Here is a 27,618-nt window from a genome sequence, read left to right on the forward strand (position 1 = left end):
CTTCTCATGATAGTGAATAAGTCTCACTAGATCTGATGGTTTTATAATGGAGAGTTTCCCTGCAGAAGCTCTCTCTTTTCCTGCTGCCATCCATGTAAGATATGACCTGTTCCTCCTTGCCTTCTGCCACGATTGTGAGGCTTCCCCAGCCACATGGAATTGTAAGCGCACTGAACCTTGTTCTTTTGTAAATTGCCCAGTCTCGGTTATGTCTTTATCAGCAGTGTGAAAATGGACTAATACACTGCTAGATTCAGTTAGTATTTTGAGGATTTTTACATCTATGTTCATCAGGGATGCTGGTCTGTAGTTTCCTTTTTTTGCTATGTCCTTTCTTGGTTTTGGTATTAGGATGATACTGGCTTCATAGAATAATTAGGGAGGATTTCCTCTCTCTATTTTTTGAAATAGTTTAAATAAGGTTGATATAAATTCTTCGAATATCTGATAGAATTCAGCTGTGAATCCATTTGGTCCTTGACTTTTTTTTGTTGGCAATTTTAAAATTACCATTTCAATCTCGCTGTCTGTATTGATCTTTTCAGTTTCTATTTCTTCCTGGTTTAATCTAGGATGGTTTTGTATGTGTGTATATGTGTATATATGTGTGTGTGTGTATATATATGTATATGTACATATGCACACATATACATACATATACATACACATACATATACATATATGTATGTATATGTACATATGCATATACACACACACATATATAAAATATATATATTATATATATATATATATATTTTTTTTTTCTTTGAGGCAGAGTCTCACTCTGTTGCCCAGGCTGGAGTGCAGTGGCATGATCTTGGTTCACTGCAACCTCTGCCTCCCGGATTCAAGCGATTCTCCTGCCTCAGCCTCCTGAGTAGCTAGGATTACAGGTGCACACCACGATGCCCAGCTAATTTTTGTATTTTTAGTAGAGATGAGATTTCACCATGTTGGTTATGCTGGTCTTGAACTCCTGACCTCAAGGGATCCACCCGCATTAGCCTCTCAAAGTGCAGGGATTACAGGCATAAGCCACTGTGCCTGGCCCTTCTAGGAGGGTTGTATATTTCCAGGAATTTATCCATCTCCTCTAGGTTTTCTAGTTTGTGCCTTGAATGTTCTTTTGTACTTCTGTGGTATCAGTTGTAATATCTTCCATTTCATTTCTAATTGAGCTTATTTGAATCTTCTCTCTTCTTTTCTTGGTTAATCTCACTAATGGTCTATCAATTTTATCTTTTGAAAGAATCAGCTTTTTGTTTCATTTACCTTTTGTATTTTTTGTTTCAGTTTCATTTAGTTCTGCTCTGATCTTTGTTATTTCCTTTCCTCTGCTGGGTTTGGGTTTGGTTTGTTCTTGTTTCTCTACTTCCTTGAGGTGAGACCTTAGATTGTCTGTGCTTTTTCAGACTTCTTGATTTAGACATTTAATGCTATGAACTTTCCTCTTAGCACTGCTTTTGCTGTATCCCAGAGGTTTTGATAGGTTGTGTCACTATTATTGCTCAGTTCAAATATTTTTTTAATTTCCACCTTGATTTCAACTCAACAATCATTTAGGCACAGATTATATAATTTCCATGTATTTGCATGGTTTTGTGAGTTCCTTTTGGAGTTGATTTCCAATTTTATTCCAATGTGGTCTGAGAGGTTACTTGATATAATTTTGATTTTCTTAAATTTATTGAGACTTGTTTTGTGGTCTATCATATGGTCTATCTTGGAGAATGTTCCATATGCTGATGAAAATGTATATTCTGCAATTGTTGGGTAGAATGTTTTGTAATATCTGTTAAGTCCATTTGTTCTAGGGTATAGTTTACATCCATTTTTTCTTTGTTGGCTTTCTGTCTTAATGATCTGTCTAGTGCTGTCAGTGGAGTATTGAAGTCCCCCACTATTATTGTGTTGCTGTCTATCTCATTTCTTAGGTCCAGTAGTAATTGTTTTATAAATTTGGGAGCTCCAGCATTAGGTGCATACATATTTAGGATTGTGACATTTTCCTGTTGGACTAGACTTTTTATCATTATATAATATCCCTCTTTTTTAAGTGTTGTTGCTTTAAAGTCTGTTTTGTCTGATATAAGAATAACTAGTCCTGCTTACTTTTGGTTTCCATTTGCATGATATATCTTTTTCTACCCCTGTACCTTAAGTTTATGTGAGTCCTTATGTGTTAGGTGAATCTCTTGAAGACAGCAGATACTTGGTTGGTGAATTCTTATCCATTCAGCCATTCTGTATCTTTTAAGTGGAGTGGTTAGGCCATTTACAGTCAACGTTATTGAAATGTGAGGTACTATTCTATTCATCGTGCTAGTTGTTGCCTAAATACCTTTTCTTTTCATTGTGTTATTGTTTTATAGGACTTTTGAGATTTATGCTTTAAGGAGATTCTATTTTGGTGTATTCTGAGGTTTTGTTTCAAGATTTAGAACTTCTTTTAGCAGTTCTTGTAGTGCTGACTTGGTAGTGGTTAATTCTCTCAGCGATTGTTTGTCTGACAAAGACTTTATGTTTCCTTCATTTATGAAGCTTAGTTTTGCTGGATACAAAATTCTTGGCTGATAATTGTTTTGTTTGAGGAGGCTAAAGATAGGACCCCAATCCCTTCTAACTTGTAGGGTTTCTGCTAAGAAATCTGGGGTTAATCTAATAGGTTTTCCTTTATATGTTACTTGATGCTTTTGCCTCATAGCTCTTAAGATTCCTTCATTCATCCTGACTTTCAATAACCTGATGACTATGTGCCTAGTTGATGATCTTTTTGCGATGAATTTCTCGGGTGTTCTTTGAGCTTCTTGTATTTGGATGTCTAGATCTCTAGCAAGGCCAGGAAAGTTTCCCTTAATTATTGCCTCGAATAAGTTTTCCAAACTTTTAGATTTCTCTTCTTTCTCAGAAACACCAATTATTCTTAGGTTTGGTTGTTTAACATAATCCCAAACTTCTTGGAGGCTTTGTTCATTTTTAAATTCTTTTTTCTTTGTCTTTGTCAGATTGGGTTAATTCAAAAGCCTTGTTTTCAAGCTCTGAAGTTCTTTCTTCTATGTATTTGATTCTATTTTTGAAACTTTCCAGGTAGCTTGCATTTCTCTAAGTCTGTCTTTCATTTCCAGAAGTTGATTGTATTTTATTTGTGTTATTTTTCTGGAGATTTTTTGTCCATATCCTGTATGATTGTTTAAATTTCTTTAGATTGGTTTTCACCTTTTTCTGGTGCCTCCTTGAGTAGCTTAACAATTGACCTTCTGAATTCTTTCTTTGGAAATTCAGAGATTTCTTCTTGGTTTGGATCCATTGCTGGTGAGCTAGTGTGATCTTTTGAGAGTGTTGAAGAACCTTGCTTTGTCATGTTACCAGAATTGTTTTTCTGGTTCCTTCTCATTTGGGTAGACTATGTCAGAAGAAAGATCTGGGGCTCAAGGGCTGCTCTTCAGATTATTTTGTGCCACGGGGTGATCCCTTGATGTGGTACTCTCACCCTTCCTCTAGGGATGGGGCTTCCTGAGAGCTGGACAGTGATTGTTATTGCTGTTGTGGGTCTAGCCACCTAATGGAGCTTGGGCTCCGGGCTGGTACTGGGGAGTGTCTGCAAAGAGTCCTGTGATGTGATCTGTCTTCAGGTCTCTCAGCCATGGATACCAGCACCTGCTCCAGTAGAGGTAGCATATGAGTGAAGTGGACTCTGTGAGGGTCCTTGGTTGTAGTTTTGTTTAGTACACTGGTTTTCTCAAATGCTTTCTCTTGTCTTTTCTTATATGGGTGCTAGGGCACTAATTGCCCCAGGCTACAAGCCTCCCCACTGAAAAAGCCAGCAGGGCTTTCAGGCCCTACCTCTCCCAGCTTGCCACTGCTTCTGTGGTCCTATCTGCACTTCCCGTCCATCTCCCACCCCTGGATTCTGCCTAGGAAAATTCACACTTGGTCAAAATTATTACAAAGCTCAACTGGAAGTTTCCTTCTCCCTATGGTCCTTCCCCAATTCCATTGGCAGCCCTCCCCAAGGACCCCAGTGAGATAAAGTCAGAAATGGCTTCCCTGGTGACTGGGAGCACCTAGAGGGCTCTTCCCAGTGCTGCTTCTACTTTTATATTTTTCTCAGCTCTCTAAATTCATTTCAGCTCTAGGTAAGGTTAAATCCTTCTCCCGTGATCTGGATTTTCAGGTTCCCCAGTGAGGATGTGTGTTCGGAGGTAGGCTTTCCCCCTTCACACTTTGGGCACTCACAATTTTTCAGCTGTCTCACAGAGTTTGCAGCCACAAGCCACTTTTTCAAAGAGTCTGATCCTTTCAGTGTTCCTGGTATGTTCCTGTGGTAGTTCTTGGAGCAAAAGCTCATGGTGTCAGTCTCCACATGCTGTTCTGTTCATCTGAGTGGGAGCTGCAAGTTAGTCCTGCCTCCTATCTGCCATTTTTTTTTTCCTGGAGGCTGACTTTTTAAATACAACACTGAAAGCATGATCCATGAAATAAATAACTGATAAATTAGTCTTTATTATAATTAAAAACTTCTACTCTATGAAAGATATCATCAAGAGAAAGAGAAGACAAGCTGCAGACTAGGAGAAAAATACTTGCAAGAGACTTATCTGAAAAAAGTATTGTTATTCAAAGATATAAAAAATTCATATATTTTTCTTTTTGAGATGAGGTTTTGTTCTATTGCTCAGGCTGGACTGCAGCCTTGAACTCCTAGGTTCAAGCAATCCTCCTGCCTCAGCCTCCCGAGTAGCTAGGACCACAGGTGCATACCACCAAACCCAGCTAATTAAAAAAAAATTTCTTTCATAGAGACAGGATCTCTCTTTGTTGCCCAGGCTGGTGTTGAACTCCTGGCCTCAAGCAATCCTCCCACCTCAGCCTCCCAAACTGTTGAGATTACCGGCATGAGCCACTGTGCCCAGCCTAAAGAACTCTTAAAACTCAACAACAGGAAAATAAACAATCCCATTAAAAAATAAGCAAAAGACCTGAAGAGATACCTCAGTAAAGAAGACATACAGATGAAAAATAAGTATATGAAAACGTACTCAACATTATACGTCATTAGGGAATTGCAAATTAAAACAAGATACCACTATACACCTATTAGAATGGCCAAAACACTGAAAATTCCGAATACTGGCAAGTATGTGGAGCAATAGGAACTCTCATTCATTGCTGGTGCAAATGTAAAATAATACAGCCACTTTGGAAGATAGGCAGTTTCTTACAAAGCTATGCTTTTACCATACAATCCAGCTATTGTACTCCTTGGTATTTAAAAAAAGGAACTGAAAACTTGTGTTCATAAAAACCTGCACACAGATGTTGATAACAGCTTTATCTGTAATTGCCAAAACTTGGAAAAAAACAAAATGTCCTTTAGTAGGTGAATGAACCAATATACTGTGATGTATTAATTCAATGGAACATTATTCAGTGCTAAAAAGAATTGAGCTATCAAGCCATGTGAAGACAAAGAAGAAGCTTAAATGCAAAAATGCTAAATGCTTAAATGAAAAAAGCCAATCTGAAAAGGCTAATACCATATGATTCCAACTATCTGAAAAGGAAAAACTATTGTGAAAGTAAAAAGATGAGTGGTTGCCAGGGGTTGGAGGGAGGGATGAATAGAAGGAGCACAGAGGATTATTAGGGTAGTGTTTTCATCAGTTTGTGCTGCTATTACAGAATACTACAGACCGGGTGGCGTAAACAACAGAAATTGATTTCTCATAGTTCTAGAGGCCACAGAATCCAAGATCAAGGTGCTAGCACACCTGGTGTCTGCTGAGGGTGCTCTTCCTGGTTTGCAGACAGCCATCATCTTGTTATATCCTCATATGGTGGAGAGAGATGTATCTCTCTCCTGTTTTTTCTTATATGGTTACTAGGGCACTAATTGCATTCACGAGGGTTCGACCCTCAAGACCTAATACCTCCCAAATGCCCCGTCTCCAAATGTCATCACATTGGGGATTTAGGTTGCAACATATAAATTTTGGTGGGGGAGGGGGATTGGTAAAGTGGGGACAAACATTCAGTCCACAGCAGGCAGTGAAGCTATTCTGTATGATACTATAGTGGTAGATACATGTCATTATACATTTGTCAAAACTTACAGCCTGCACACAAGTGAACCCTAAAGTATGGACTTTGAGTGATAATTTGTCAATGTATATTCATTGATTATAACAAATGTACTACTCCGATGTAGGATGTTAATAGTGTGGGAGAGGCTATGCGTATGTGGGAGCAGGGAATATATAGGAACTTTGTACTTTCTGTTAAATTTTGCAATAAAGCTAAAACTGCTCTAAAAAGAGTCTATTTTTAAAAAATTAAAGAATAAATATTTTGTAATACATGGAACACAGCCACTCTCTCCTTTACATATTGTGTATGATTATCTTTACACTAGATAGTTAAATATTTGTAAAGGAGAAAGTACAATCCGCAAAGCCTACATATTTATATCTGACCTTTTACAGAAAAAAAATTAGCCAACCCTGAATTATAAGATAGCTTGCTGGAAACTGGCTTACTTGATGTCGAAAAATCGAGGTGCATTAATATCTCCCACCACATGCAAAGTTGAAGTACAATGGAATTTGATATGAAGGATAAAACTATTACAGAAAATACAGAAGAATGGTGAATTAAGGGTAGAGAACAACTTCTTTAAAAAGATCATAAAAGCACAAACTATAAGGATTAGTATCCTTAATTTTGATTTCCTATACCAAAACTAAAGACTTTCATCCAAGGAAGAACACCATGGACAAAAAGATAGATGATGACTGGAAGAAAATACTTACAATGTTTAGAACTGGCAAGGAATTAATATCTACAATATACAGAACACTACTTGCACATCAAAAAATTTTTGAAAGAATGTGAAAGTAAATAAAGAGCATCGTTTTTCTCTTATTTTATTCTATTCTCCCTCCCCATATTCTTCACAATAAATATTTTTTGTCTGCCCAACCTAGAAAATTTAAATTGTTGCATTTCTACTAGCCTGACTCACATTTTCTTTTCTTTTCTTTTTTTCTTTTCCTTTTCTTAGACTGGGTCTCTGTTGCCCAGGCTGGAGTGCAGTGGCGCAATCTTGGCTCACTGCAACCTCGACCTCCCAGGCTCAGGCAAGCCTTCCACCTCAGCCTCCCAAGCAGCTGGAACCACAGGCGTGGGCCACTATGTCCAGCTAATTTTTGTATTTTTGGTAGAGACAGGGTTTCGCTATGTTGCCCATGCTATTCTTGCACTCCTGGGCTCCAGCAATCCACCCTCCTTGGCCTCCCAAAGTGCTGGGATTACAGGTGCAAGCCACTGTGTCCGGCCTATCTCACGTTTTTTAGACTACTTTCTAAAATTTCCCTTTTAACACTAAATCAGTGAAACTTCCACATGAAGACAAACTGCTAGAGAAATTTAAGAACTTTAGGTTGTAAAATTAAAATGTCATATTATAAAACACTGTTGAGCAAAAGATTCTTGTGTTATTTGGTTATTGGTCATTACAAATTTGAGTCAGGACACAAAGCTTTTTGTGCTATGATATTCAGAACAGAACATAAATGCCTGAAAGGATTAACATAGCACAAAACAATGTCTATTACTACCCACTGAAAAATGAGCCATGATCTTTACCACAAACAAGTGACTTTTTGAAAGTTAAAAACTTAATGCCTACTGAGAATTAAATTTACTAGTTGAGAATGATTAGATTCAATGGCTGAAAACTTTAGTATGTGTTATATTTATAATAAATCCTTCAGCCATCTGACTCCAGTAATTTTCCACTCTTACTCTTCTCCCCCCTCAATTCCCGCACACACTCAGATTAAATATTTCTTAGAACCTTGCTACTTACAGAGTGGGACCAGCAGCAGCAGCAGCAGCAGCAGCAGCAGCAGCAGCAGCAGCAGCAGCAGCAGCAGCAGCATCTTCTTGCTAGAAATGCAAAACCTCAGGTCCTACTGAATCAGTCTGCTTCAATAAAAACTCTGGTGACTCATCTGCACATTAATGTTTGAGATCCTCAGATCTCCCTTTTGAAACTATTTCTCCGTCTGCAGGGGTCCCCAAACCCCGGGCTCCAGACTGGTACAGGTCTGTGGCCTGTTAAGAACCAAGCCGCACTGCAGGAGGTGAACATTGAGCAAGAGAGCAGCGGTTCCATTCGATTCTCATAGGGGCAGAAGCCCTACTGTGAACTGCGCATGCGATGGATCTAAGTTGCAGGTTGTGTGCTCCTTATAAGACTCTAATGCCTACTGATCTGAGGTGCAACAGTTTCATCCCGAAAACATCCTCCCCTCATCCCCCCACCTGTCCGTGGAAAATATCATCTTCCATGGAACCAGTCCCTGGTGCCAAAAGGTTGGGGTCTTACTATGTTGCCCAGGCTGGAGTGCAGTTGCTATTCACAAAGCTGGATGATTGCGCACCTCCGATGAAAGGGGCTCAAAACCAAGGCATTTCTCCCTAATAACCCCTTGGAAGTGCCTTAAAAGAGGGTCAATTATGTGTGCTTTTATATACATCGTCTGTCCAACTGCTTCTGCCTGGACAAGCATATTAAAATAATTACCTGGCAGAATATTCTTTGCCTGAGCTAAACCCGGAGATCTTTTAAACGCTTGCAGACTCACAGAGCCTGGCACTGCGGACTTTGCTGCTGCTGCCTCGTGAAAAGGAGGGGTACGAGCTCTAGGAGGCTGTCGGCCACGTCCAAACTACCAAGCTAACATCACTAGGAGCCGAACACGGCTTTTGATCATGTACTGACGACTCTCATCTCTAAGATTCACGAACGGCGACCGATTGTCTGTTCGGTTTCCCACAGGCGTCTTCCTTTCGTGCACCAAGAGGGAAGAGCAACGGCGGCTGCAGCAGGGCGCTGGGGTTAGGAGTCCAGCCCTGGGGCCGTGCGCCCTCCCTCCGCGCCCGCCGGGCCACGCTGACGCTCCCTCCCAGCTCCCTCCCTTTCATCCCGACGCGGGCGCAGGGCAACTCGCTTTTCCTATTCCTTGCGCGCCGGTCGCACTTTCTAACATCTCAGAAATATGGCCCTTGTCACAGACTTTCATGATCGTGCACTTTAGAGAAAAGCCAGAATGAATGAACTTGTCAGTTTAATGTGACGTCCTCAAGGGAAAGGACCATGTCTTTGTCATCCCAGAGACCACAGTACCCAACGGTCGGCTTGGCTCTCAGTGAGTGTTTCCCTAAGCATCAAAACAGGAATGACCAAAGCAACGGACAAATGAATGCATGTGGAAACAAGAAATGAATGAATGCGAGAGTGAAGAAAAGAAGGGGCCAGGCACAGCGGCTTACACCTGTAATCCTAGCACTTTGGGAGGCGGAAGCAGGAGAATCGCTTGGGTCCAGGAGTTCAAGACTGCAGTAAGCAGTGATCGCAGCTCAGGCGACAGAGTGAGACCCGGTCTCACCACCACCCCCCCGAAAAAGGCAGGAACCCCAGAGGGCCGGGAGTGCCAGGTGCGGCCGCCCGGGAGCGGTGTTGAGGGTGCGTGGGCCACTTTGCCGCAGGGCCCACCGCCCGGGTCCCTCTGTAAGGCGCTTCTCCGGCAGACACCCCGAGCCAAAGCGGGCCGCACCGCAGCGTTGGGCACTTGGGTGGAGAGGGCAAGGGCGGCGGGCCTGCGCCCAGACAGGTGTAGCCGTCCCACGCTAGGTGTCCTCCTGCCGCTCCTGGGCCGCGCCATGCCTCGAGGCATGGAGGTGCTGGACCTGCCGGTGTGGAACCGCGCCTCGGGCCTGTCCTGGGGGCCGCACCACAGGTCAGTGCCCCCACGGCGCCCTTGGCGCGCCCCACGCCTCCCTGGGGGCCCCACCGCCGCCCCCTTTTGGGACTGCTTACTTCCTCGGCTCTTCTCGCGCGCGCCTCGGTTCCATCCCCTACGGCCCCCACCCCGCCTCCGCGTCGCCGACCCCCTTCTCCGGGAGCGCGGGGAGGCTGGTCCGCTGAAGCGTGGAATAAGTCCCCTAGGACCCCAAGTGGGGAAGCTCCGGTCCCGGGTAGGAGGCGGCGGGGCGGGGCGGGGCGGGGCAGCCCCTTGGGGGCGGGGCGGGAGCGCCTGGCCACGCGCCGCATCCTGCAGGGTGCACACAGAGCCGCCTTTCAGCCGCCCGAGAACGGCCCGCCGCACTCCGCGACTGCGGCGCCTGCTCTCGGGCCGGGGTCTGCGCGCACCACGCGGCCGTCAGGAAGGGTAAGAGAAGGGAACCCCGCTTTGCAGGGCTCCAACTTCGGCGGACGCGTTACGGCGAGGGCGAAATGAGTCGGCCGTGAACGGTGTTTCCTGTTCCGAATCCCGAGAGCCCTGGAAAGTTTTGAAGGAGGAGGCATGGCCCGGCAGCCTTATCGTTTTCCCCAGGCAAGGATTCCGGAGAGAGGATCAGGTGTTTTCGGGTTAACCGTCAGGTGAGGAGTCTGGGCTTCATCTTTCAGGATGCTGGACTGGAGAAATCTTCCTAAAGTCGATGGCTTTACTTTCGTAGACTAGAGCTTGCTTGCTGCCTTGGGAATGCTTATATTAACTGCTTGCAGTTAGTTAAATAAGGCTAGGCTGTGCCTTCCAGAACAAACAGGCCTTTCCCTCAGGTGGGAGGGTTGTAGTGTGGCTAACCCCAGTTCCTCGGTCTTTATGAAAAGGCGCACAGTTCAGCCGGTTGGCGCTGCCCGCGGGCCCCTCCTCCGTGGTCAAAGCTCCAGCCACCCCAGCACAGTTGAGCCAAAGTTGTGAGTACAAACAGACCTTGGCTCCCCCGTTTCCTGCTCTCCAAACATATATATATATATATATATGAAATATATACGTATGTGTAAGTGTGTGTGTCTCTGGTTGTACGGTACTTGTGGGAAACAAAATTGTGTGTCATTGTAAACTGAGAATGGAAGAAAAGGTTAGTAAGAGAAAGGTGGAAGAGGTTTCTTATGGGTGTCAGGATGTAGACTCTGATATTTTATGTAGAGGGAACCAACTACGTAGTTCTCCCCAGAAATGGGATGTGGGTTTCACTCTCAGGAGCTGCTCATCACCTTTGTGATGTGCTAACCAAAATCGCACAACTTTTGGGAAATTTGATAGCTTTCCCCTATTGAGTCAGAAGTTTCTTGAGACTTTAGCCTGTCTTCCTCTTCATACCTTAAGAGGAGTCAAACTCCCGTTGCCGTGAACTTTCCACAGGCACACCCTTCTCCTTTAGAAAACCGTTCATAGGTCAGTTTCTGTGGCCGGAACTCTAAAAACGACACATTTTCCATACAGAGGCCATCATAATACCAATTTTATTTAACCTCCTGTAATAAAAAATGAGTGAATCCTAATAAAGTGTTTGAGGTAGCCACATTCTTTTCTGTGAAGGAGGAACATATCAAAAGTGTTTTTTTTAAAAAAAATAGAGTAATAGATATAAAATATTTTAATGAAGCAAGTGAGAAGAACTGAGAGACATAGTTTGAGCAAAGGGGCACGAAATACAGAACTGAAAGTCAAGAATGATCATATTCACAAGCTGATCTCTTTGGCTGTGTCTCTGTCAGTGAAGTGAAACCTAGAACAAGACAATTTTAAAACCGGCGGAAAAAGAGATGGCTTCTTGTGACTATAGCTTTCAAAGTAAAAATAGTGGCCAAAGAAAACTCTTCTGGCTGTAAGAGTAAAAGTGGACTTTCCTGAAGCTGGGCTGTTTTCCTTAAGGCCTAGGGTCTAAGTTCCGTGTGTCAGTTCTGAAGAATTAAATCACTCTTTAGTGAGCTCTTGTGTCACATGTTAAGGGGTTCATAGAAAAAAGTGCAGGCATAGCTTGTTTTATTGTTCTTTGCTTTATTGCACTTTGTAGATACTGCATTTTATTTAATTTTACAAATTGAAGGTTTGTGGCAACGCTGTGTCCAGCAAGTCTATTGGTGCCATTTTTCCAACAGCATGTGCTCACTTTGTGTCTCTGTGTCACATTTTGGCAATTCTCTCAATATTTCAAACTTTTTCATCATTATTATTATATCTGTTCTGGTGATCTGTGACCACTGATCTTTGATGTGACTACTGTGTTTTGGGGTGCCATGAACTGTGCCCATATAAGACAGGGAACTCAATTAATAAATGTTGTATGTGTTCTGACTACTCCACCGACCAGCCATTCTTCTATCTCTTTTCCTCTCCCCAACCCTCTCTATTCCCTGAGACACCACAGTATTGAAATTAGCCCAACTAATAACCCTAGAGTGGTCTCTAAGTGTTTGAGTGCAAGGGACAATCACAGGTCTCTTACTTTAAAGGTAGGAGTGATTAAGCTTTGTGAGGAAGGTATGTTGAAAGCTGAGACAGACCAAAAGCTAGGCATTTTGTGCCATTTAGCCAAGTTTTGAATGCATATGAGATGTTCTTGAAGGAAATTATAAGTGCTACTCCAGTGAAAATACAAATGATAAGGAAGCAAAACAGCCTTATTGCTGTTATGGAGAAAGTTTTTGTGGTCTGGATAGAAGATCAAACCAGCACCAACATTCACTAAAGCTAAAGCATAATCTAGAGCAGGCCCAAACTCTCTTCAATTCTGTGAAGGCTGAGAGAGGTAATGAAGCTGCAGAAGAAAAGTTTCAAGCTAGCAGAGGTTGGTTCATGAGCTTTAAGAAAGGAAGCCATCTCTATAACATGTAAGTGCAAGGCGAAGCAGAAAGTGCTGATATAGAAGCTGCAGCAAGTTAGTTGGAAGATCTAGCTAAGATCATTGATGAAGGAGGCTACTCTAAACAACAGATTTTCAATGTAGACAAAACAGCCTTCTATTGGCAGGAGATGCCATCTAGGACTTTCCTAGTAGAGAGGACAAGCCAGCATCTGATTTCAAAGGTGCAAAGGACAGGATGACTCTCTAGTTAGGAACTAGTACAACTGGTGACTTTTAAGTTGAAGCCAGTGCTCATTTACCATTCCAAAAATCCTAGGGCACTTAAGAATTATGTTAATCTACTCTGCCTCTGCTTCGTAAATGGAACAACAAAGCCTAGATGACAGTACACTTGTTTACAGCATGATTTACTGAATATTTTAATCTCATGGTTGAGACCTACTGCTCAGAAAAAAAGATTTCTTTCAAAATATTACTGCTCATTGATAATACCTCTGATCATCGAAAAGTTCTGATGGAGATGTACAAGGAGATGAATGTTGTTTTCATATATGTTAACATCCATTCTGCAGCCCATGGATCAAGGAGTAATTTCAACTTTCAAGACTTATTATTTAAGAACTACATTTTGTAACATTATAGGTTGCCATCGAAAATTATTCCTCTGATGAATCTGGACAAAGTAAACCCTTCTGGAAAGGATTCATCATTATGGATTCCATTAAGAATATTCATGATTCATGGGAATAGGTCAAAATATTAACATTAACAGGAGTTTGGAAGAAGTTGATTTTATCCCTCATGGATGACTTTGAAGGGGTCCAGATTTCAGTAGAGGAAGTATTAGGTCAGTGAAAAAGTAATTGTGGGTTTTGTCCTTACTTTTAATGGCAAAAAAACACAATTACTTTTGCAGCGATTTGCTAACCACAGATGTGGTGGAAATACCCAGAGAACTAGAAGAGAAGCCTGAAGATGTGACTGAATTGCTGCAATCTCATGATCAAACTAGAATGGATGAGGAGTTGTTTGTTATGGATGAGCAAAGAAAGTGGTTTCTTGAGATGGAATCTACTCTTGGTGAAGATGCTATGAACATTGTTGAAATGACAACACATAATTTAGCATATTCCGTAAACATAGTTGATAAAACAGCAGCAAGGTTTGAGAGGACTGACTCCAATTTTGAAAGAAGTTCTACTGTGGGTAAAATGCAATCAAACAGCGTTGCATGCAACAGAGAAATATTTTGTGACAGGAAGAGTTAATTGATATATCAGACTTCATTGTTGTCTTCTTTTAAGAAATTGCCCTAACCACCCCAGCCTTCAGCAACCACCACCCTGATCAGTCAGCAGCCATCATCAAGGAGGCAAGACCCTCCACCAGCAAAAAGATTACAGCTTGCTGAAGGTTCAGGTGATTGTTAGCATTTTTTAGTATGAAGTACTTTTAAATTAAGGTGGTTTTTTTAAGACATAATGCTATTGCAGACTTAATAGACTATGGTATAGTGTAAACATAACTTTTATATGCACTGGAAAACCAAAAAATTTGTGTGACTTGCTTTACTGCAGTATTTGCTTTATTGTGGTGATCTGGAACCAAACTTGCAATATCTCTGAGGTGTGCCTGTAATTTTATTTCCAGACTTCATCTTATCAAACTACAATGTTCTGTTCAGTATTAAATGTTTACAGCCATGTTTTTGGTTTGTTTATTTGTTTGCTTTGGCAATCATCTGAATTTTTTTTTCTTCCCACTCTTCTCAGCCTGCCTATAGCTGAGCTTTCTACTCTGTTTTGAGCTTGGGCCTCAGCCCCTTTTTTCCTGGTATGAGAGACTGTGTCCAGCGAATGTTGTCCATATTCCTTTTCCCTCAGCTGGGTGGGCTGTTTCCTTTCTTCTCTTTTGAAGGTTGTGTTATGTTTTCTCCCCTTGAATACATCTCTGTAATTTCAGCCTAAAACATCTGCCAGGCAATAATTGATAACTCATGAGGCAGAAGATTCTTGAAAATAGTCTTTGGTGTAATTCTAGAAGACCCACAATTTAAATGGTGGCCTTAAAAAATCGTACTACTTATGCCAACGACAGGGATTTTCTAGAGATAGCTAGAATGTAGGGATTCACCAACATGACACTGAGTTGGGCTTGTCCAAAATTAAGGTAACCTCAATGCTTTGAGGAAAAAATGATTATTTCTTTATAATTTCTTTTCCTTAGGGAGAGTCATCAGCATGACTCTATTAAGTTGGGCTCTTACTGAAAATATTGGAGAAAGAAAAATGTTAGGAAATGTCATAATTCCAGTCATCTTCCTCAGTTTTAACTGCATGTGGAATCCTTTATTGCTGAGAAATGGAGTTTCCCTTTCTTTATCTCTTCCTCAGAGAACTGTTTCTTCTAGTTTCCAAAGGAGTGTGGCTTGTTTAGAAGAAGCACTTTAAAAGTATGCAGCCCTAGTTCTGCTTTCCTGGTGTTCAGAGGCAGCAAAGTGGTGATCAGAGGTGATTTTTAGGAACTTGGTGGCACGGTTGTCTGTAGGGAAACTCCTGAAGGGTTAGCATGTCCATCTTTCATGAGTGGCTCTAATGGAAAATGAAAAGCCCCTATGGCCTTTCTTCAGGGGGCTTCTTAGGGTTAGAATGACCATGTCATTTATGTTCTGAGAGCTGTGCTGAGAAGGGAACCAAAGTTTTCTTCTTTGCCTTTTTTCCCCTCAACTTCACTTAATTGACATCTGCCTGCCCTACTCAGCTACCTCAAAACCTCAGTTGGCCAGATATTTTTCTTTCTTCCTCTCTTGTGAGACTAGCAGATCACAAGAAAATTTGTTCATTGTAGGAATTGGAGTGAAAAAATGACGTGCGAGTTGTTAGGAATGGTCTAAAGCATTTTATCTGTTGAACTGCCCCTGGTATTATCCTGGGGCCAACACAGTCATTACTGTAGAAACATTGAATTTTAGTCTCCGTATCTATCACTTCTTCCACCCTCTACCCCAAACCAGTCATGCACAAATTAAGGCAGGGAAATACCTGACTAGCTGATACATACCAGACTCTTTCTTTTTGAAATGGCCCATTTTAACTCATAATAATAACTCAAGAATTCACACGTTAACCACCAAAAATGAAAAAAATATGGAAAACTTAATGAAGAAAATTAAGATTACCTATAATACTACTTCACAGAGATTATAAAAATATGGAGGCTTTTTTGGCTGGCTCACATGCTTCTAGACTTTAAAATGTCTATATACACATATAAATGCTAGCTTTTTTTTTTCCAGCCTGGGTCGTGTTCTGTCACCCAGGCTGGAGTGCAGTGACACAATGACAGCTTACTGCAGCCTCAAACTTCAAGGCTCAAGCGATCCTCCTGCCTCAGCCCCCCAAGTAATTGGGACTACAGGTGCCTGCCACCACTCCTGGCTAGCTTATTATTATTAATTATTATTATTATTTCTAGAGATGGGGGTCTCCCTATGTTGCTCAGACTGGTCTCAAACTCCTGGGCCCAAGGGATCCTCCTGCCTCAGCTTCCCAAAGCTCTGGGATTACAGGCCTAAGCCACCATGCCCAGCTTATGCTGACATTTTTTGAAAAATGAGATCTCACTATATCTATTCTGTAACTTTAAAAAAATTACAATATGTTATAGACATCTTCAAGTCAGTGCAAAGGTACAAATAGGGCTGCAATTAACATTTCTATAACTAACTCATTATTTTAAAATTTGTATTATAAATCCATAGAAGTTTGATTCTTTTTTTTAATTATTATTATACTTTAAGTTTTAGGGTACATGTGCACAATGTGCAAGTTAGTTACATATGTATACATGTGCCATGCTGGTGTGCTGCACCCATTAACTCGTCATTTAGCATTAGGTTTTTTTTTTTTTTTTTTTTTTTTTTGAGATGGAGTCTCATTCTGTTGCCCAGGCTGGAGTGCAGTGGCGCAATCTCAGCTCACTGCAACCTCTGCCTCCCAGGTTCAAGCGATTCTCCTGCCTCAGCCTCCCAAGCAGCTGGGATTACAGGAGCACACCACCATGCCCGGCTAATTTTTTTTGTGTTTTTAGTAGAGATGGGGTTTCACTATGTTGGCCAGACTTGCCTCAAACTCCTGACCTCGTGATCCGCCTGCCTTGGCCTCCCAAAGTGCTGGGATTACAGGTGTGAGCCACCGCGCCCGGCCCAGAAGTTTGATTCTTAAGTCACTTTTATAGATACTGCCCAAGTGCCAATCCAAATTTACATTTCTTTTAATAGTTTGAAAATCATTCCTCATAAATAAAAATTAAGATAGGTTTTTACCAACCTGATTGTTAGTAAATTTTTATTGTTCAATGTTCACTGGCTTGTTCAGATTCATTGCCTATTATGTTGGATTGTCTTTTTCTTAATAGTCTGGAGCTCTTTACAGATCACAATAGATAGTTAACTTTTGCCTGTGTAAATATATTGCACATTTTTCTCCAAATCTCTTTGTCTTTTAACTTTTTGAAGTCTTAAATTTTTATGTTAAGATCTGTCAGTCATTTTTACATCTTCTAAATTTTTTTGTACTTAAAAAGGCATGTTAAATTATTTTAAAAATCCTATATCTTATACTACTATCAATTTTGTTTTAAAAATATGTCTAAATTTTATTTTTGTACTCAGTTTGAGAGAATACTCTTTCTCTTTCCCAAATGGATAGCAAATTATTTTAATAACAACTCATTGAATAATTTATTCTTTGGAAAGACTAGGAATAATGAGTAAAACAAAGTAGGGTTTCTATCATCAGCAAACCAGGCAACTAAATTACCTACAACTTGCTAATGTATCTTGACTAAGTAAGACTTATTTTAAATATATTTTTAATTCACTTTTTAATACTAATATTTTAGACTTTCTATTATTTTATCATGTTATTAATATTGTTATTATTATTTGATCACAAAAGATATTAACCAAGGAAAAGTTCGTGTAGTCAAGATTGATGTCTCATTATTGATTCATTTCTTTTTTCCAACAGATTTTCACTGAACACCTATTATGTGTTAGATACTATGCTGTATGCTGGGCTATATGGTTATAAACAAGACCCACCCTTCATGAAGTCCATTGTAGGGGAGACCAATAAAGATTGTGATTGCAATTACGAAGGAAATAAAGTGATGATAGAGGCAGTGGGGAAGGCCACATTAATAGAGTGGCCAGAGAGCCCTCTCTACCGAGGTGTCATTTGTGCTGAGAGATGAAGGGTGACAGGAAGAAACCAGACGCACAAAGAGCTGGGGGAACAGCAGTAGGGTGGATGAAATGGTGAGTGAAATGTGCAGAGAGGGGACTGTCCATACCCAGGAAGGAAGTCATTGTGTAGTGAGGAAGGGGAAGAGGGTATGGGAGGAGTGGGCAGGAGTCTTTTAGCAGTTGTAGGAGGTTTGGATTTTACTCTGAGAGAAGGGGAAAGCCCCTAAAGGGTTTTAAACAAAGAAGTGATATCTGACTTATGCTTTTAAAATTACCCCTCTGGCCACTATGTGAAGAATTGGGAGGCTATTGCAGTTGGGTAAGAGATGACAGTGCTTGGACCAGGGAGGCTGCAGTGCATAGACAGAGATGGGGACCACTCCTTGTGGTTTTGAAGGAAAACTTGATAAATTGAATGTGAGAATTGAATACAAAGGGAACTCAAAGTATACTTTAGAGCAGTATACTTTAGAGCAAAGTATACTTTGCTACACATTAGAATCACCTGAGTAACTTATAAAAATCTTGATGCCCAGTTCACTCATTCTACTAATTAAATCAGAATGTCTTGGGGCTGAGAGGCAAGCGCTGAAATATTTTAAAAATCCTCAGGTGGGCTGGACACAGTGGCTCACACCTGTAATCACAGCACTTTGGGAGGCCGAGGTGGGAGGATTGCTTGAGTCCAAGAGTTCAAGACCAGCCTGTGCAACATAGCAAAACCTGTCTCCATTTTAAAAAGCAAAAATTAAAATAAAAAAAAAATCCTCAGATGATTCTGCTGTGTACGCAAGATGGAGAATGGACTAAGGATTGCAGCTGGGCCACTGATTGCACTAAGGATTCCAACTGAAGCATTTTTTAAAAATACTAATAGCAATGCATTTCTTTTAAAAATATTATTTCAGTAGTTTTTAGGGAACAGGTGGCATTTGGTTACATGAATAAGTTCTTTAGTGGTGATTTCTGAGATTTTTGTGCACCCATCACCCAAGCAGTGTACACTGTACCCAATCTGTATTCTTTTATCTTTTACGCCATTCCAACCCTTTCCCGAGTCGCCAAAGTCCATTGTATCATTCTTATGCCTTTGCATCCTCACAGCTTAGCTCACACCTATACGTGAGAATATATGATGTTTGTTTTTCCATTCCTGAGTTACTTCACTTAGAATAATGGTCTCCAGATCCATCCAGGTTGCTGCGAATGCCATTATTTTGTTCCTTTTTATAGCTGAGTAGCATTCAATGGTGTATATATACATCTCTCTCTATATATGGTATATATATACATCTATATATCTATATCTATATACATATATACATCTATATATCTATATATCTATATACATATATACATATGTATGTATATATTTCTATATACATATATACATATGTATGTATATATTTCTATACACATATATACATATGTATATAGATATACATCTATATACATATGTATATACCTATATATACATATATGTGTATATACACACATATATGTATATACCTATATATACATATATGTATATATACACATACATATATATGTATATAGATACATATATGTATATATCTATGTATGTATATCTATATACATATGTATATATCTATATATGTATATCTATATACATATATACATATGTATATATCTATATATGTGTATATATCTATATACGTATATAGATATATACATATATACATATGTATATATCTATATACGTATATAGATATATACATATCTATATATGTATATAGATATATATACATATATATGTATATATAGATATATATACATATGTATATATGTATATATCTATATACGTATATAGATATATACATATGTGCATATGTATATATACATATATGTATATATATACATATATGTATATATGTATATATCTATATATACATACATGTATATATGTATATATCTATATATACATACATGTATATATGTATATATCTATATATACATACATGTATATATGTATATATCTATATACGTATATATGTATATACATATGTAAATATATCTATATACATATATGGATATATATCTACATATATCTATATACATATATCTATATATCTATATACATATAGATGTATATGTATCTACATGGCATATGTATATAGATATATATAGATATATATACATCTATATGTATATCTATATACATATCTATATAGCTGTATATATATGCCATATATAGATAGATAGATAGATATGCCTATATATATCACCTTTTCTTTATCCATTCATTGATTGATGAGCATCTGGGCTGGTTTTATATTTTTGCAGTTACAAATTGTGCTGCTATAAACATGCGTGTACAAGTATCTTTTTCATATAACGACTTCTTTTCTTCTGGGTAGATACCCAGTAGTGGGCTTGCTGGATCAAATAGTAGTTCTACTTTTAGTCCTTTAAGGAATCTCCACATTGTTTTCAGTGGTTGTATGAGTTTACATTCCCATCAGCAGTTTAAAAGTGTTGCCTTTTCACCCCATCCCCGCCAACATCTATTTTTTGATTTTTTGATTATGGTTATTCTTGCAGGAGTGAGGTGGTATCACATTGTGGTTTTGATTTGCATTTCCCTCATCATTAGTGATGTTGAGCATTTTTTCGTATGTCTGTTGGCTATTTGTATATCTTCTTTTGAGAATTGTCTATTCATGTCTTTAGCCCACGTTTTGATGGGATTATTTTTTTTTCTTGCTGATTTGAGTTCCTTGTAGATTCTGGATATTAGTCCTTTGTCAGATGTATAGATCGTGAGATTTTCTCTCACTCATTGGGTTGTCTATTTATTCTGCTGATTGTTTCTTTTGCTGTGCAGAAGCTTTTTTTTTTTTTTTTTTTTTTTTGAGATGGAGTTTTGATCTTGTTACCCAGGCTGGAGCGCAATGGCACTATCTTGGCTCTTTGCAACCTCTGTCTCCTGGGTTCAAGTGATTCTCCTGCCTCAGCCTCCCTAGTAGCTGGGATTATAGGCATGCGCCACCACCATGCCTGGCTAATTTTGTATTTTTAGTAAAGACAGGGTTTCTCCATGTTGGTCAGGCTGGTCTCGAACTCCCAACCTTAGGTGATCTGCCCACCTCGGTCTCCCAAAATGATGGGATTATAGGCATGAACTACCACGCCCGGCCCAGTTTTATTCTTCTACATGTGGCCTGCCAATTATTCCAGCACCATTTGTTGAATAGGGTATCCTTTCCCCACTTTATGGTTTTGTTTGCTTTGTCGAAGATTAGTTGGCTGTAAGTATTTGGCTTTATTTCTGGGTTCTCTATTCTGTTCCATTGGTTTGTATGCCTGTTTTTATATTAGTACCATGCTGTTTTGGTGACTGTGGCCTTAGAGTATAGTTTGAAGTCAGGTAATGTGATGCCTCCAGATTTGTTCTTTTTGCTTAGTCTTGCTTCAGCTATGCAGGCTCTTTTTTGGTTCCATATGAATTTTAGGATTTTTTTTCCTAGTTCTGTGAAGAACGGTGGTGGTATTTTGATGGGAATTGCATTGGACTTGTAGATTGCTTTTGGCAGTATGGTCATTTTCACAGTATTGATTCTACCCATCCATGAGCGTGGGATGTGTTTCCATTTGTTTGTGTCATCTATGATTTCTTTTAGCAGTGTTTGGTAGGTTTCCTTGTAGAGGTCTTTCACCTCCTTGGTTAAGTGTATTCCTAATTTTAAATTTTGGGTTTTTTTGCAGCTGTTGTGAAAGGGGTTGAGTTCTTTATTTGATTCTCAGCTTGGTCAGCAGCTGAAGCATTTGAATGAGTGTGTACAGATCACTGCTTTGAGCAGATGGGTGGAGGAGCAGGTGGAGGGCAGGTTTGAGAGACCAATTAGACCTGTGGGTGGAGTTTCATAAAAAGGGTTGGATAAGGAAGTCTGCTCAAGAGAGAGATTTGCTGGAGATGCAAATATGGAAACCCACATCATGTAGAGAGTATTTAAAGTCATAGGATTGGACAAGCTGTTTTAGAACAGAGGATAGAGACTAGAAGAACCCATACTGTGCCCCAAGGCACTCTGACATCAAGAGGAGGGGGGTGTCCTGGAAACTGACAGAAGAGGTTGTCCCAAGGAGGTAGTGGTCAGCTGTATCAAATGCTGCTGAGCCAATAAGCCTGAAAAGTGTTTGTTAGAATCTATAGCAAGAGATGGTTTACCCTGAGCATTTTAATGGAGTAATAGAAATGGGAACCCAGTGTTTGTTCTAGAGAATCTGTACCACAAAGTCAGCTTGAGGAGGTAAATGCTGGGTTCGTTCCATCAGATGGCTTTACTTTTTTTTTTTTCCTCATTTTGATAATATGACCATGTAGAAGTTTCTTGAATGTATGGACTAGGATGGCTGTTTGCCAAAATGTCACACATTTTTAATTTTATTTCAATTTTTCTTTGAGACAGGGTCTTGCTCTGTTGCAGACTGGAGTACACTGGTGTGATCACGGCTCACTGCAGCCTCAACCTCCCTGGACTTGAGCAATCCTCCCACCTCAGCCTCCCAAGTAGCTGGGACTACAGGCACGAGCCAGCATGCCCAGCAAACTTTTTGTATTTTTAGTACAGACGGGTTTTGCCATGTTGCCCAGGCTGTTCTCAAACTCCTGAGCTCAAGTGATCCACCGCCTTGGCCTCCCAAAGTGCTAGGATTACAGGCAAGAACCACCACATTTGGCCATATTGAGTTATTTTATCCTTTGGTATTAATATATTGCTTGCTTTCAACAAAACAGGAAGAGAGGAATGGATACTGGGCAGGCAACTAGTAGTGTCTGTCACAGGAAGTCTTAACAATTTACTTTTCAGGCTTCCTTTCCCAGGAAGGGATTGAAGAATATTCTCCACAAAATGAGAGAGTAAAGAAAGAAGCAGACATGGGATCCAAGAGATGGGGATTCCAATTTAGGAAGGTGGTGAAGGAGTTCCCAAAGTTATGGCCTTGAAAAGTGATTAGAAAGCAACCAGGTAGATTTGAGCAAAAGGATTGTGCAAAAGCATTGATGTCTCTCTGTGGAAGAAAGGAATTGACAGGGTACCTGGCTTGTGTGTATTTAAGGGTGCTGTCAGATTCAGCCAGAGTTTGGTGATAAAGTTATAGTTGGTATGCAGAAAACTAAACAAATGGGGAAAAGGGCAGTTAATTCTAGGAAAATAGTTCGAATGAAGAATATAACATTACAGTATGTTAATAGCTCAACTCTGAAGAATTTTTACATATTCACTTCATAAAATCTAATGTTAATTTATCCAAAATTTGCATTAAAACTTGGTTGGGAAGATGAGTAGGGAAGTGAAATGTATGTTGGGGAGCAGATATAAGAGCTAAATCCATATTTTCCAAGGGAGGATTCAAATTGATAATACCTAAAATGAGAAAATAGTGGCATAAGTATTATTTAGAAATTTTAAAGTAGGGCTGGGCGCAGTGGCTCACGCCTGTAATCCCAGCACTTTGGGAGGCCGAGGTGGGTGGACATAAGGTCAGGAGATCGAGACCAGCTTGGCCAACATGGTGAAACCCTGTCTCTACTAAAAATACAAAAATTAGCTGAGCGTGGAGGCGTGCGCCTGTAATCCCAGCTACTCGGGAGGCTGAGGCAGGAGAACTGCTTGAACCCGGGAGGCGGAGGTTGCAGTGAGCCGAGATCGAACCATTGCACTCCAGCCTGGGTGACAGGGCAAGACTCTGTCTCAAAAAAAAAAAAAAAAAAGAAATTTTAAAGTAAATGACTTTTAAAAAGACAGATAAAAGTAGTTGCACCTAAGGAACAGAAATCGGAGGTGGGGTTTATTAATAATTCATTTAAAATTATGTACAGGCCAGGCGCAGTGTCTCACACCTGTAATCCCAGCACTTTGGGAGGCCAGGGGGAAGGATCATCTGCATCCAGGAGTTTGAGACCAGTCTGGGCAACGTGGCAAGACCCTATCTCTACAAAAAAATAAAAAATAAGCTGGGCATGGCAGCATACACCTATGGTCCCAGCTACTCTGGAAGTGAGGCAGAAGGATTGCTTGAGCTCAGGATGTTAAGGCTGCAATGAGCCATGATTGCATCACTGCACTCCCACCTGGGTGACAGAGTGAGATCCTATCTCAAAAAAAGAAAAAGAAAAGAAAAACAAAAATACAGTTATGTACATTATTAAATTTGGGGGAAATAAAGGTGGTGGGGAGTTAGGTGAGACCAGATTGTGCAGAGCCACACAGATTTGGGTTGCTGGTGTGGAGACCTGGGAGGCTGGCTTACCACTCACTGTGATGAGGATAAAAATGAAGGATAGATTTGGGAAGTGATTTGCCCTGCCTACCCTGCCCCATCCCCTAAGACTGGTAAGATATACTTGTGAATTAAAAAAAAAAAATTCTTCTGGACTCAGTGGCTCACCCCTGTAATCCCAACACTTTGGGAGGCCAGGGTGGGTGGATCACCTGAAGTCAGGAGTTCGAGACCAGCCTGGCCAACGCAGTGAAACCCTGTCACTACTAAAAATAAAAAATAATAATAATAAAAAATTAGCTGGGCATGGTAGCAGGTGCCTGTAGTCCCAGCTACTCTGGAGGCTGAGGCAGGATAATTGCTTGAACCTGCAAGGTAGAGGTTGCAGTGAGTCAAGATCGCACCACTGTACTCCATTTTCTGTATTTTCTGTTTGTTTGTTGGGGTCAGGGGAACAAACATAAATTTCTTTAAAGCTAACAAGTTTATAATAGCAGCTGGGACAACAAAGAACAACCACAGCTAAGGGGTGGTTGGAGCTCTGAAACAATAAGGAAGTAGTTCCAAATATTTTTTATAACTTGTTCCCAACAGTTGAAAGAACATTTACCCTCTCTAAATACGTATTCATTTACATATCATATGCTGAACCATATGTATATTATGAAACAGATAAAATGAACATTTTAAGGCATGGGATAGATGAGGATATTAAAAATGAATTGCCAGGCTGGACATGGTGGCTCATTGCCTGTAATCCTAGCATTTTGGGAGGCCAAGGCCAGAGGCTTGCTTGAGGCCAGGAGTTCAAGACCAACCTGGCCAACATAGTGAGACCCCATCTCTATTTTTTTATTTAAAAAAATTAAAATAAAAAAATGAATTGCCAAATGCAGCAACTTTATATTATGACCTCATAGTGTCATTAGCAAATATCTTATGGTACTATATATTTACAGCCATGCACCTCATTTAGCAGTAGTAGATTTAACCCATATTTTAAATAGTTGTCTTGATAAATCTGCTTCCCCCCACCCCAGCTTCTTTTCAAATCAGATACACTTTTCATCTTTTTTTTTTTTTTAAACCCATGGCTAACAACATTTAGAGTGTTAGCTCTCCTATTTTTTTATATTAATTTAGGCTTACATTAGTTTTACAATAAACGTAATTTTTTGCAAGAATTTTTTATCTTTTATTTTTAATTTTGTGGGTACATTGTAGATGTAATATTTATGGGATACATCAGATGTTTTGATACAGGCATGTAATGCATTATAATCACATCATGGAAAATGGGGTATTCATTCCCTCAAGCATTTATCCTTTGTGTTACAGACAGTCCAATTATACTCTTTAATTATTTTTAAATGTACAATTATTATTCACTATAGTCACCTTGGAGTGCTATCAAATACTAGGTCTTATTCATTCTTTCTCTTTGTACCCATTAACCCATCCCTACTGCCCCTTTATCCCCCACCTCTCTGCCACACTATTCTTCCCAGCCTCTGGTAACCATGCTTCTACTCTCTCTGTCCATGAATTTAATTGTTTTGATTTTTAGATCACACAAATAAGTGAGAACATACAGTATTTGCCTTTCTGTGCCTGGCTTATTTTACTTAACATAATGATCGCCAGTTCCATCCATGTTGTTGCAAATGACAGGATCTCATTTTTTATGGCTGAATAGTACTCCATTGTGTGTATGTACCACATTTTCTTTATCCATTCTTCTGCTGATGGACATATAGATTGCTTCCAAATCTTAGCTATTGTGATCTGGTCTGCAACAAACATGAGAGTGCAGATATCTCTTCGATATTACTGATTTCCTTTATTTTTGGCATATACCCAGCAGTGGTATTGCTAGATCATATGGTAGCTCTATTTTTAGTTTTTTGAGGAACCTCCAAACTGTTCTCCATAGTGGTTGTACTAATTTACAGTCCCACCAACAGTGTACGAGGGTTCCCTTTTCTCAACATCCTCACCAGTGTTTGTTATTGCCTGTCTTTTGGATAAAAGCCATTTTAACTGGGGTGAGATGATATCTCATTGTAGTTTTGATTTGCGTTTCTCTAGTGATCAGTGATGTTGAGCACCTTTTCATATCCCTGTTTGTGATTTGTATGTCTTCTTTTGAGACATAACGAGTCTATTCAAGTCTTTTGCCCATTTTGCCATAACCAGATTATTAGGTTATTTTTTATAGAATTGTTTGAACTCCTTATATGTTCTGGCTGTTAATCTCCAGTTTGCAAATATCTTCTCCCTTTCTATGGGTTGTCTTTTCACTTTGTTGATTGTTTCCTTTGCTGTGCAGAAGCTTTTAAACTTGATTTGGTCCCATTCGTTCATGTTTGCTTTGGATCTGTGCTTGTGGGGTATTGCTCAGTAAATTTTTGTCCTAGAGATTTTCCCCAGTGTTTTTTTGTAGTAGTTTCATAGTTTGAGGTCTTAAAGTCTTTAATCCATTTTGATTTGATTTTTGCATATGGTGATAGATAGGGGTTTAATTTCATTCTTTTGCATATGGATATCCAGTTTCCCCAACACCATTTATTTAAGAGACTGTCTTTTCCCCAGTTTATGTTCTTGTCACCTTTGTCAAAAATGAGTTCACTGTAGGTGTGTGGATTTGTTTCTGGGTTCTCTATTCCATTCCATTGGTCTGTGTATCTGTTTTTGTGTTTTGTATCTGTGTAATACCATGCTGTTTTGGTTAGTAAAGCTATGTGGTATATTTTGAAGTCAGATAATGTGATTCCTCCAGTTGTGTTCCTTTTGCTGAGGATAGCTTTGACTATTCTGGGTTCTTTGTGGTTCCATATCAATTTTAGGATTTTTTTTCTATTTCTATGAAGAATGTCGTGGATATTTTGATAGGGATTGCGTTGAGTCTGTAGATTGCTTTGGAGTGTGGACGTTTTAACAATATTGATTCTTCCAATTTGTGAACATGAAATATCTCCATTTTTGGTGTCCTCTTCAATTTCTTTCATCAGTGTTTTATAGTTTTCATTATAGAGATCTTTCACTTCTTTGGATGAGTTAATTTCTAGGTATTTTATTTGTGGCTATTGTAAATGGGATTACTTTTTAATTTTCTTTTTCAGATTGTTTACTCTTGCACATAGAAATGCTACTGATTTTTGTATGTTGATATTGTGTCCTGCAACTTTACTAAAATTGTTTATCGGTTCTAACTGTTTTTTAGTGGAGTCTTTAGTTTTTTTCCAAATATAAGATCATCTCATCTACAAACAAGGATAATATGACTTCTTCCTTTCCAATTTGGATACCCTTTATATCTTTCTCTTATCTGATTGCTCTAGCTAGAACTTCCAGTACTATGTTGAATAACAGTGGTGACAGTAGGCATCTTTGTTGTGTTCCAGATCTGAGAGGAAAGCCTTCAGTTTTTCCCCATTCAGTATGATACTAGCTGTGGGTATGTT

At 39.7% G+C, this 27,618-nt stretch overlaps 1 protein-coding gene across 8 annotated transcripts in view; it reads left to right on the plus strand.

The window, feature by feature from the left end:
* Positions 1-10,064: 10,064 nt before the first annotated feature.
* The window catches only part of MCOLN2 (mucolipin TRP cation channel 2), a 75,005-nt gene continuing 57,451 nt past the window's right edge, over positions 10,065-27,618 (plus strand). For 3 of the 8 annotated variants that reach the window (XR_673120.4, XR_001707444.4, XM_054667601.2), the window contains exon 1: positions 10,069-10,447. Coding sequence is in view for 2 of the 8 variants with exons in the window: in XM_054667601.2 (XP_054523576.1) it covers positions 10,371-10,447 (77 nt within the window). In the remaining 6 variants the exon portion in view is untranslated. Of the gene's footprint in view, positions 10,448-27,618 lie in introns of all 8 variants that reach the window. The other 5 variants (XM_513523.8, XM_063800081.1, XM_063800079.1 and 2 more) reach the window with 5 other exon arrangements.

This window comes from Pan troglodytes, chromosome 1, assembly GCF_028858775.2.
Source record: "Pan troglodytes isolate AG18354 chromosome 1, NHGRI_mPanTro3-v2.0_pri, whole genome shotgun sequence".
In the NCBI taxonomy this organism is placed as follows: Eukaryota; Metazoa; Chordata; class Mammalia; order Primates; family Hominidae; genus Pan; species Pan troglodytes.